This window comes from Notolepis coatsorum, assembly GCF_963971535.1.
Source record: "Notolepis coatsorum genome assembly, chromosome: 1".
Taxonomy (NCBI): Eukaryota; Metazoa; Chordata; class Actinopteri; order Aulopiformes; family Paralepididae; genus Notolepis; species Notolepis coatsorum.
Genome location: NC_140165.1, coordinates 311,215,327 through 311,227,481, shown reverse-complemented (window position 1 = coordinate 311,227,481; position 12,155 = coordinate 311,215,327). Strand labels below are relative to the sequence as shown.

At 44.6% G+C, this 12,155-nt stretch overlaps 1 protein-coding gene across 1 annotated transcript in view; it reads left to right on the top strand.

Moving 5' to 3' along the window:
- Positions 1 to 3,634, top strand: part of sh2b2 (SH2B adaptor protein 2) — a gene marked incomplete at its 5' end in the record, with an annotated part of 22,878 nt that extends 19,244 nt beyond the window's left edge. The window contains one exon of the mRNA XM_084311417.1: positions 1,929 to 3,634. Coding sequence (XP_084167543.1) covers positions 1,929 to 2,293 — 365 coding nt within the window. The 3' untranslated portion in view covers positions 2,294 to 3,634. The remainder of the gene's footprint in view (positions 1 to 1,928) is intronic.
- Between the last annotated feature and the right edge of the window lie 8,521 nt (positions 3,635 to 12,155).

The window sequence follows — 12,155 nt, the reverse complement described above, 5'->3', positions numbered from 1 at the left end:
CTTTTATTCGCATTACACCGGTTCCTGACAGGCAGTGAGCGAGCGAACTGAAGACGAAATCGCGCGCGACACTGTCCTGATATGAGGCGGCGCGTGTCCGAGTGTGTCTGTGTGTGTGTTACCTGGAAGCACACAGGGGCAAAGCAGCCTGCGATTCTTGACCAATAAAAAGTGTTTAGGGGCGGGACTCGGCCGCGTAATCGCTCAACTAGAGACACAGCGAGCGAATATTTGAGGGGTGGACGACATCGCTGCTCAGTTCGCTGTCGCTCGCGGCAGGTCAGGATAGTCTGATTGAAACAAATACATTTTAATCACTTTTTCTCGCTCGCTCGCGTCGCTCTATGTCAGGAAGGGGTGTTAGGCTTTTTATTTGCATTAGCCTTTTATTCTTTTTTTTTATTAAATTTTTTTTATTGCTCTTTTTCCCCCTCCTTTTTCCTCAGATTTTCTCCCATCCCAATGCATCCCAATGTTAGTCGTTATGCCAATTCCCAATCCCCTTCCTGGTCGCTGCGCACCTACCCCACACAGTCGGTCTGGGAGAGTGGAGGCTATCACGTGCTTCCTCCGACACACGTCTAGCCAATCAACCGCTTCTTTTCACCTGGCAGCGCGGACTCTCACTGAGAGCGTGTAACGTGTGGAAGGATCACACTACCGCCCTTAGATCCTATCCGCGCTTAGCAGGCGCCCCGACCGAACTGTAGGAGTCGCTGTTTACAACGACCCGGACCCACCCCGCCAGCTTATCCCACCCTCTAATACCGCCAATTGTATTAGTGTGAACGGCCAGCCAAGCTGGTGACAACCCCGGAGCTGTGAGCTGGATTCGAACAGGCAAATCCAGCGTCTCCGGGGTTGGTGACGAACGCAATCTCCGTTACGCCACCTGACCGCCTCGCATTAGCCTTTTATTCGCATTAGCCTTTTATTCGCATTAGCCTTTTATTCGCATTAGCCTTTTATTCACATTAGCCTTTTATTCGCATTAGCCTTTTTATTCGCATTAGCCTTTTTATTCGCATTCACCTTTTATTCGCATTAGCCTTTTTATTCGCATTAGCCTTTTATTCGCATTAGCCTTTTTATTCGCATTAGCCTTTTATTCACATTAACCTTTTTATTCACATTAGCCTTTTATTCACATTAACCTTTTTATTCGCATTAGCCTTTTATTCGCATTGGCCTTTTATTCACATTAGCTTTTATTCACATTAGCCTTTTATTCACATTAGCCTTTTATTCACATTAGCCTTTTATTCGCATTAGCCTTTTATTCACATTAGCATTTTATTCACATCAGCCTTTTATTCTGTGCTGTCTTCATTGTTGTTTAATGTGATAGAATAATGTGACCTTTCCACTTTCAGTGTCTGTGTTTTTCTTTTCTACGTGGCACGTAATGTGTCTGTGTGTTTTGTAGCACAGAGACACACACACACACACACACACACCTACGCACACACACACACACACAGAGACACACACACACACACAGAGACACACACACACACACACACACACAGAGACACGCACACACGCAGAGACACACACACAGAGACACACACACACACAGAGAGAGAGACACACACACACACACACACACACACACACACACACACAGAGACACACACACACACAGAGTGACACACACACACACACACACACACAGAGACACACACACACACAGAGACACACACACAGAGACACACACACACGCACACACACACACACACACACACACACACACACACACACACACACACACACACACACACACACACACACACACACACACACACACACACACACACACAGTGGGTTATGTTATGTGATAGAATAATGTGACCCTTCCCCTCTCAGCGTCAGTGTTCCTCTCGTCTTCATCACGTAGAAGAGTAACCTCTCCGTGTGTTTTGTTGCAGACGCTGTGCCTCAGCTCCCCCCGCCGCCCCGGGACCCCGGCTGCCGGACCGACGCTCCCCCCCCGCCGGCCCTCCACCTCCCTGGGATCACGCCGCCCGCCGGGCCCCCTCCCGACGCCCCTCTCTCCTCCTCCAGCTCCTCCTCGTCTCCCACGGCCCTCTCTGCCCTCTCCCGCAGCGAGCCGGGCACCGGAGGAGGAGGAGGAGGAGTGGGAGGAGGAGGAGGAGGAGGGGGGGGGCTCCAGAGCAGGAGCAACAGCTCAGAGCGGCTTCTGGAGGCCTCTAGTGGCGCATCGGAGGACTACCACGACGTGGACGGGACGCGCCGGACCCGAGCGGTGGAGAACCAGTACTCTTTCTATTGACCAATCAGGGTCCGGCCGGGTGGGCCCTAACCGGAGGCTCTGATTGGCTCAGATGCAGACAGGCAAAGATTCGGGATGATCTCAGTTTCTCTCTCTCTGCGCCACATGTCTCGTCCGCTAATCCCACATAGGCTCAACCTCGGCCGTCGAGGATCGGAGGAAACGGCTGATAATAATCTGTTTTGCGCGTGTGGTGAAGGAAAAACACAACCGCAGGAAGAGAGGGAGAGGATGAGAGGGGGAGGATGAGAGGGAGCGGGGGGGGGGGGAGACGAGGGCACGGAGGAGGGGAGAAGCATAAGCGGGAGACGGGACGTAGGCGGAAGAGAGTCACAGGAAGTCATCCAGTCGAGTCATATGGCTTTGATTCACCTCATCAAACCACTTCCTGTCCGCCCCCCCCTCCCCCCGCCCCCCCTACTCACAATCCACCCCTGGGAGCGGAGCCTCTTGTCACCGCCCTGCTCGAGGATCAAGGGCTGCGACGATGACCCCCCGAAGAAGCACTCCTTCCCACTCCAGAGACCTCCAGAGCATCCCCCCTTAATGTTTGTTAAGCTGCTTCGAATCTTGTCCCGGATATCCTCGCTGTCCCTGAGGGCTGCTCCTACGGAGCGCGGCTCGAGGGCCGATCCAACGCTCACATCAGCGCACAGCCATCAGGGGCGCGTCGAGGGGCCGGCCCACCGCTCACATCGGCGCAGCCATCAGGGGCGCGTCGAGGGCCGATCCACCCGCTAACATCAGCGCAGCCATCAGGGGGCGTGTCGGCGGGTAGCGCGCGGAGATATTCTCTCTGAAACATGTACAGCCTACAGGTCTCAGTGCCTGACAGTTATACCCTGGACTTATACAGACCTTTTGGTCATAGTAGTAAATAGGGAAACTCCTTTCCCCGCGATGATGAAGAAGATGATGATGATGATGATGATGATGATGATGATGATGATGATGATGATGAATGGGAGAACGGAGAGGACTCGTCTAAATACACAGAGCACGGCTCGCCCCTCCCGTCGTCGTCAGAGAGCATAATAATCATACCAATATAAATCAAATCCAAATAAAGTCGGTTTTTCCGTTCCATACCATACTATACTGTACATGGACATCGCTGCTGCACCGCTGCATATTCCAAGTGTTTTTGTTCGCACAAGTTACGTCGACGGGAACACAGTAGTAGACAGAGGGTGTTATATAGTGTAATAATAACAACAAAGACGCAATTCGAGAAGATAAAAGCCTGCAAGATTACCAACTATCACTCGTTCGTTATTAGTGTTGTTGGAGGGTGGTCTCCGGTCTTTGCTTTTACTGCATCCTTTCCTTTGGCTGTGTGTGTGTGGTCGTCTACTATGAATCCCATCTAGTGTCGTCATCATCACGATACCAGAGTATTGACTTCGATACCGATACCTACCAGCCTATAAGTATCACGATTAGCGGTTCTAAAAACGATACCACGGGCAAAAACCTAAAAATATCAGGAAAAGGAATATGGAACATAATAGATGGCAGAACATGGAAGATTGTTTATAAACAGTGCCGCCGCGACACTCTTGACACGCCCACTACGCAAAGCGTGCGCTCTCTCTCACACACACACACGCGCGCGCACACACGCGCACACACACACGCGCGCACCGTTGGGTATCGCGATACCCTACTAGTATCGGTGTATCGTGCAACCCTACTCCCATCTATTATCAAATGGTCAGTGTGCTGCTACAGTAGAGTTTCTAAAATATGGTTATTGAGTCCCCCCCCCCCCCCCCCCCGTCCGTCCGTCCGCTCCCGGGCCTCTCTTCAAGTTCACCACATCAATAGTCTCTATAGAATAGATAGACCCCCCTGTTCCTATTGATAGTGGGTTTATTAAGCAATGGCTTAATAATATCAATATAGTGTATAAAATCCAGCATCGAAGGGAGGAGCGTGAGTTTGGGGCACATTTAGCTTTCTCCAGTGCGTTGTAGATACAGGACGGCATGCTGTGTGCTGTCTGTACCATAGATATATATATAGAACACTAGATAGCTTGCCCGCGCTGCCGGCCAATGGAGAGCGACGTCACTGAGCCGCCGCCATCTTGCCAGGGTCAGCCTTGAGTGAGAGTGAGTGAGCTGCACAGACAAAAATACTCATAACTCGCTGAAATATTGACGGATTTACAAACGGTTTGGTTTATTACAAGCATTATTAACGTGGCTATGATTCAAGCGGTTTGTAAAAAAAAACATCTTTACATTTTTTTTTTTTATAAGTATGCAGTATCATAACTACATCTTTGATGTTTATAGCAAACCAACCCGTTTGTAAATCCGTCAATATTTCAGCGAGTTATGAGTATTTTTGTCTGTGCAGCTCACTCACTCTCACTCAAGGCTGCCCCTGGCAAGATGGCGGCGGTTCAGTGACGCTGGTGACTCCGCCTTAAGCTATCTAGTGTTCTATAGATATCTATGGTCTGTACAGCCTATGGGTGAACTGGTGCGGGGGCGTGGCCTAGGACACGTCACTAGATGGCCATGCTGGAAAGGACAGAATGTCAGTAGATCTATAATAAGGTGACATCGTTCTCACAACGGCTCTTCAATTAGAACGTGTAGTTCCATGCCACACACGCTGCTTGCTAGAAACACTCAAAGTCAGGAGTTGACTTTTTTCATTACTAGATCCACATCGGCACATAGAGAACACTGTCAAATAACCTCTTAAAAACGTTGGGCACGTCTGAATTTCAAGTCCCATCAGAGCCTCATGGCTAGTCATGTAGATTTTACCAATAGCAGCCGGCTTGGCCATAGTAACACCTTTAAATGATCTTACAACGATTACATTACTAATAGAATGCAGACCGCAAGGAACTATAATACAGTGTACAAATTCAGAAGGCACTTTATTCAGTTGGAATCGAAGTTCCACAGGTGCTAGGCAGGTGCCTTAGTTTAAATGGACCGTATTATTCACATGGCCACACTCTCGTGTCATGCTCGGGTTGGGATTCACAAGGTGGGAACAGGGTGGAAGGGAATCTGCAGTAGCAAAAGAACTGCTGTGTGAACATGGTCAATGAGGTTCCGGTGGTCAGTCTAGCAGGTACAGAGAGGTGTGGTCCTTTAGTTTAAATGAGATTATGGTGGTCAGTCTAGCAGGAACAGAGAGGTGTGGTCCTTTAGTTTAAATGAGGTTATGGTGGTCAGTCTAGCAGGTACAGAGAGGTGTGGTCCTTTAGTTTAAATGAGGTTACGGTGGTCAGTCTAGCAGGTACAGAGAGGTGTGGTCCTTTAGTTTAAATGAGGTTACGGTGGTCAGTCTAGCAGGCAGGTACAGAGAGGTGTGGTCCTTTAGTTTAAATGAGGTTACGGTGGTCAGTCTAGCAGGTACAGAGAGGTGTGGTCCTTTAGTTTAAATGAGGTTACGGTGGTCAGTCTAGCAGGCAGGTACAGAGAGGTGTGGTCCTTTAGTTTAACTGAGGTTCCAGTGGTCAGTCTAGCAGGCACAGAGAGGTGTGGTCCTTTAGTTTAAATGAGGTTACGGTGGTCAGTCTAGCAGGAACAGAGAGGTGTGGTCCTTTAGTTTAAATGAGGTTACGGTGGTCAGTCTAGCAGGCACAGAGAGGTGTGGTCCTTTAGTTTAAATGAGGTTACGGTGGTCAGTCTAGCAGGCACAGAGAGGTGTGGTCCTTTAGTTTAAATGAGGTTACGGTGGTCAGTTTACCAGGAACAGAGAGGTGTGGTCCTTTAGTTTAAATGAGGTTACGGTGGTCAGTCTAGCAGGCAGGTACAGAGAGGTGTGGTCCTTTAGTTTAAATGAGGTTACGGTGGTCAGTCTAGCAGGTACAGAGAGGTGTGGTCCTTTAGTTTAAATTACGTTTTTTCGCTGGTCAGTCTAGCAGGAACCGAGGGGCGAAACAGTTCACGATAGTACATGTGCCAATTTGAATCCTATTTTTGGAAAAGTATTTATTCCTCAGTCGTTGTAAATTACATTTTCCTAGCGGGTCTTTATTTATGTATAATTGATTCTTCTTGATGAAATATCCCCAGTGGAACCTGTCATGAGAGGCCGTCTCACATATCAAGAGATAAAAGTCATATTTTCTTTTCTTTTCTTCTTAATGCTGATTTTTCTGTTGTCTGGCTGAGTTTTGGAGAGTCTGTGCAATTTTGTACAAAGTGATGTACTTGACATACTACTTTATATTTCTGTGAATAAAACATGTGAACAAACGCTGTTGCTAATGTTCATTGATTCTCGTTTAGATGAAGTATGCCGTGGAATAATGAAGTCATTCAAGACACACAGTGTGTGTATGATATGACATGTATGATATGACACAGTGTGTCATATATGTTGTGATTAATTGAAAATGGGGGACCCTGGTGTAAACAAGACGAAAGCCTTTCTCTGGTCTGCATCCCCTTAACAATTGTATGTATTGAGCTGTACTGTATTGTACCCATTCTGCAATCTGTTAATAAAGTTTTCAATCAATCATTCATTCATTCATCTGTCTGCACAAACACCGTCTGAAACTGGCCCCTGTAAATGTCCTAACGCAACCCCCTCCAATGTACAATAAATGTCCTATTAAACCCAATAATACACGAGACCCTCTTCTTGGGACCAAGTAAGGTTTAATCGATAATCCAATGTACAGTTACCCCCCCCCCCCCCTATGTAGTCCCCACCCACCCACCAACCTCCTCCAATGTAGTTTTTTCGTCAAATGTATATACTCTCTTTTTTAGACTCTTCTTGTATCAAAAACTACTGTATTTGTAGATCTGGTATGTCATAAATATAGATGTAGCTGTACTGTCTATCTGTATGTCATGTATGTCATATATGTTATGATGAATTGAAAATGGGGGACCCTGATGTAAACAAGACGAAAGTCTTTCTCTGGTCTGCATCCCCTTAACAATTGTGTGTATTGAGCCATACTGTATTGTACCCATTCTGCAATCTGTTAATAAAATGTCCAATCAATCAATCAATCAATCAATCAATCAATCAATGATGGAGTCCAAGCGCCCCCAAGTGGACAAACTGTGTAACTGAGGTATAACCACAGGGAGGGTTCAAGCCAACACGACGGGAACAACATTGATTGATTGATTTGAAATCTTTATTTGATTTGAAATCTTTATTTCGAACATGTAAATTAATACAAACAAAATAAATAACTAAACAAAATCAAAACATAACTCAAACAAAATAAATAACTAAACAAAAGCAAAACATAACTCATTATCAATCAATCAAATTAAATTAACTCGTTATCACGGGAAAACGGAGTAAATTAAATGTATGAATGTATGGCCTCTTAGGGCTTCAGTCCCTACCCCCTTTTTTGTGACTTACTATTTTTGGATTACGCGCACCTGTCTGAGCACAGTGGTTACCTTTTCTACTTTAAAATCCCCCCCCCCCCAGCCACATTGGTTCTCTTGCAGTTAATCCAGCCTTTTTGCAAATAATATAATCTTTTTTATAAATTAAATATAAATATAAAAATAATATTATTCTTTCGATTGGATCATTCCCTCCTCCAAACTGAGTCTAGGGGAAGGACTTCATATACGAAGATGTAAGTAAGTGACGGTAAAAGTCAGAGACAAAACCTCTCGATGTCTCCCTTTCATAAAATAATTTGTGATATCTGTGGTGCTCAAGTGGTACCTTTTAATGGGACTCCATGAGCCTTCAAACATGCTAATAATAACTGTACTCTGTAGAAATAATATGTGGAACTGGTGAGGTTAAATTTGTTATGTATATCTTGATAGCTACAGAAACCCTGTTCGTTGAAGATATCTCCCAATATATGTATGCCATTCTTTTCCCATTTGGGAAATCTGATGTTGTTGTGCAATAAGGAGTGTATTGTTATTAAATATGGGAGAGTGTCTATGCCATTTATGTTGGTTAGTACATTTTTTTGTGTGTTTCACGCCATATCCGGATCATATGTGTAATAAGAGGGCCAAATTTCATGTTGCATTGCTTAATTGATAGGTTGGTGTATACTACATATATGTTATTATGAATTGGAAATGGGGGACCCTGGTGTAAACAAGACGAAAGTCTTTCTCTGGTCTGCATCCCCTTAACAATTGTATGTATTGAGCCGTACTGTATTGTACCCATTCTGCAATCTGTTAATAACATTTTCAATCAATCAATCAATCAATCAATCAATCAATCAATCAATCAATCAATCAATCAATGATGGAGTCCAAGCGCCCCCAAGTGGACAAACTGTGTAACTGAGGTATAACCACAGGGAGGGTTCAAGCCAACACGACGGGAACAACATTGATTGAATGAATGAATGAATGAAAACTTTATTAACAGATTGCAGAATGGGTACAGTACAGTACAGCTCAATACATACAATTGTTAAGGGGATGCAGACCAGAGAAAGACTTTCGTCTTGTTTACATCAGGGTCCCCCATTTTCAATTCATCGTAACATATATGACATACATGACATACAGATAGACAGTACTGCTCCATCTATACATTTATGACATACCAGATTTGCAATTACAGTACTGTTTGTGATACAAAAAGAGTCCAGAAAGAAAAGAGTATATACATTAGGCGTGGAAACTGTACATTGAATTGGGTAGGTGGGGACTGTACATTGGGAGGGGGTGGGTGGGTGGGAGAGAAATATACATATGGTTACATTACCCATTCTGCAATCTGTTAATAAAGTTTTCAATCAATACAATTACATAGCCTTCTGAAATCTAGTCGCCAAATGAATTAATTCATTTAAGTTCATTTTCAGCCCTGCTTATACTAAAATGTACCTCTGCTTTGAATAGCAGTGATCCTCCAAGTGATCCACCCAAAGATTTGAAATCTTTATTTGATTTGAAATCTTTATTTCGAACATGTAAATGAATACAAACAAAATAAATAACTAAACTAAATCAAAACATAACTCAAACAAAATAAATAACTAAACAAAAGCAAAACATAACTCATTATCAATCAATCAAATTAAATCAACTCGTTATCACGGGGAAAACGGAGTAAATTAAATGTATGAATGTATGGCCTCTTAGGGCTTCCGTCCCTACCCCCTTTTTTGTGACTTACTATTTTTGGATTACGCGCACCTGTCTGAGCACAGTGGTTACCTTTTCTACTTTAAAATCCCCCCCCCCCCCCCCCCCAGCCACATTCGTTCTCTTGCAGTTAATTCAGCCTTTTTGCAAATAATATAATTTTTTTTTTTTTTATCCACTTTTTCTCCCATTTTCTATATTTTCTCCCATCCCAATTTCGTATCATCCAATTCAACCCTCCCCTGTCACGAACGCTGTTTCTTGCCTCCCACAAGCTGGCTGCAATGTGGACTAAGTCATACATAGCACAAGTCCCCTCCGGTACTTGAGGTAACAGCAGTCGCATCTTTTCACCTGTGCAGCTCGATCTCTCAGTGGCGAGAAGTAACGCGTGGGAGGCTCACGCTGCCCCCGACACTTCCTGATTCTACTGCGCAGGCGCACCAACAGACCTGTAGGAGTCGCTGTCCACAACGCCCGATCCCCACCCATCAGTTTCCCACCCCCTAATACGGCCAATGTGTATTAGTATGAACGACCAGCTAAACTGAAAGCAATGTGGAGCGCTGGGCTCGCTCCGCATTCGTGGCGAGCGCCTTGCCCACTACGCCACGTAGCCGCCATAATATAATCTTTTTTATAAATTAAATATAAATATAAAAATAATATTATTCTTTCGATTGGATCATTTATGATTAATTGAAAATGGGGGACCCTGATGTAAACAAGACGAAAGTATTTCTCTGGTCTGCATCCCCTTAACAATTGTGTGTATTGAGTCGTACTGTGCTGTACATTCTGCAATATGATAATAAAGTTTTCAATCAATCAATCAATCAATCAATCAATAAATAAATAGGAAAATGACGTTAACGCAGCGTGCTTCGTGATTGGTTGGAAGTGTGTGGCGGGGGCGGGGCAGACTGCTCAGTTGGACGCGTCAACACGTTTGAATCCTAAATTGCGACAAGAGTCTGTTGGTTGATGATGATGGCGGTCAGTTAATAACGTAAGCAGCCAGGGTGTCGTCGTCAACAGGCTCGAGTATCTCGGTTGGTGGTTTACCTCGAGGCTACGAAGAAACCGAAGAGATGGATGATGTCTCACAGAATAATGATGATGTGCTGCATGCAATTCCAGAGATCTCAGACTCAGAGAAACTGGAAAAGTAAGTAACGTTAACACACGACGTGAGGCAGCCAGCCTGGCGTCTCTACTTTCCGTAGCGCCATTTCTGCAGACCCCTCTCTGATAGGTTGAGCCCATTTCTGCAGACCCCTCTCTGATTGGCCGAGCGCGCGCATGCGCATGAGCCGCGACAAGCTCTACGCAGACCCTCGTGCTGGAAGATGTAGGATCACTTGGAGGATCACTGCTATTCAAAGCAGAGGTACATTTTAGTATAAGCAGGGCTGAAAATGAACTTAAATGAATTAATTCATTTGGTGACTAGATTTCAGAAGGCTATGTAATTGTAACCATATGTATATTTCTCTCCCACCCACCCACCCACCCACCCCCTCCTAATGTACAGTCCCCTCCCCATCATATGTATATATAATAATTATACTCTGTCAGGATCTATGGGTAACAGTACTGTATATTTGCATATCGTATATGGACAATTCCAGCGTTATGGATGTTACATTCAGAGAGAACATTGGAAACTAAACTTAATATTGACAAGTCATCGATTTGAATTGGAAGTATAATTTACACATTTTAGTTACACTTATTGAGATAAAGATGAGCCTGCAGTAAGAAATGTTTTGACCTTTTGGATTTTGAGATAGGTGACAAAATACACAGCGTTATGGATGTTACGGAATTGACAAGCTTTTCGGACTCACTGAACACATGATGAAAACTCTGTGAATATCTTTTTCAAAGAATAACATGTTTACTATCACTTTGTAGGGAAGGGTTTGAGGTACCCAAAAAGCACATTCAGGAAAACCTGGCATTTCCTCTCAAGGAATGAATCACAAAAAAGTGCTGTTATGAATGTTACGTTTGTGCGTTATGGATGTTACACGTCTGAAATAGACAAAAAACACTATCAAAAATAGGGCTTTACCCACATGTGTTTGACTTCGGTGGACCATTTTGAGGGTCAAACCAGTCTGGATTCATGTTGTAGTCTGAAAAAATGCCAGGAAATGCTTCTTCTTCTTCTTATTTGAATTTCCGGCAGTGTAGACGCATCGTGGCGTATTACTGCCCTCCACAATTCTTGCTTCGCCCACACTTGAGAAAGTTTACACTCCTCTTCTTCTTCTCATCTTCAAAACACATTTCTATCATCTCTGTCTCCTTCTTCTCTGCTCCTCTTGTCATACAATCACAATACAAACATCATCTCCTCTCTTGGAGGGCCCCCCCAAGAGGGGGAACCCTCCATCTCATCGCCACCTGAATCCTTCTTCTTCCACGAGAATTGTTGAATATATCCCAGGAAATCTTCTTCTTCTTCTTCTTATTTGAATTTCCGGCAGAGTAGACGCATCGAGGCGTATTACTGCCCTCCGCAATTCTTTTTATGGGCTCTTCTTCTTCTCCTTCTTCTCCTTCTTTTCTTCTTCTACTGGACCCCGTCATCACCTACATTGTCCATTGGAGTGCAGCTACTGCTGCTACTTCCTGTCTGAGCCCCCCTCCGCGGGATTTCTTATACTACACTAGTGGTGTTCCATCTTTAGGCCTCTTCAACTCACACTTTCTCCTTCTTCTCTGCTCCTCTTGCCTGTCCAATACTAATACATACACTAACGCTA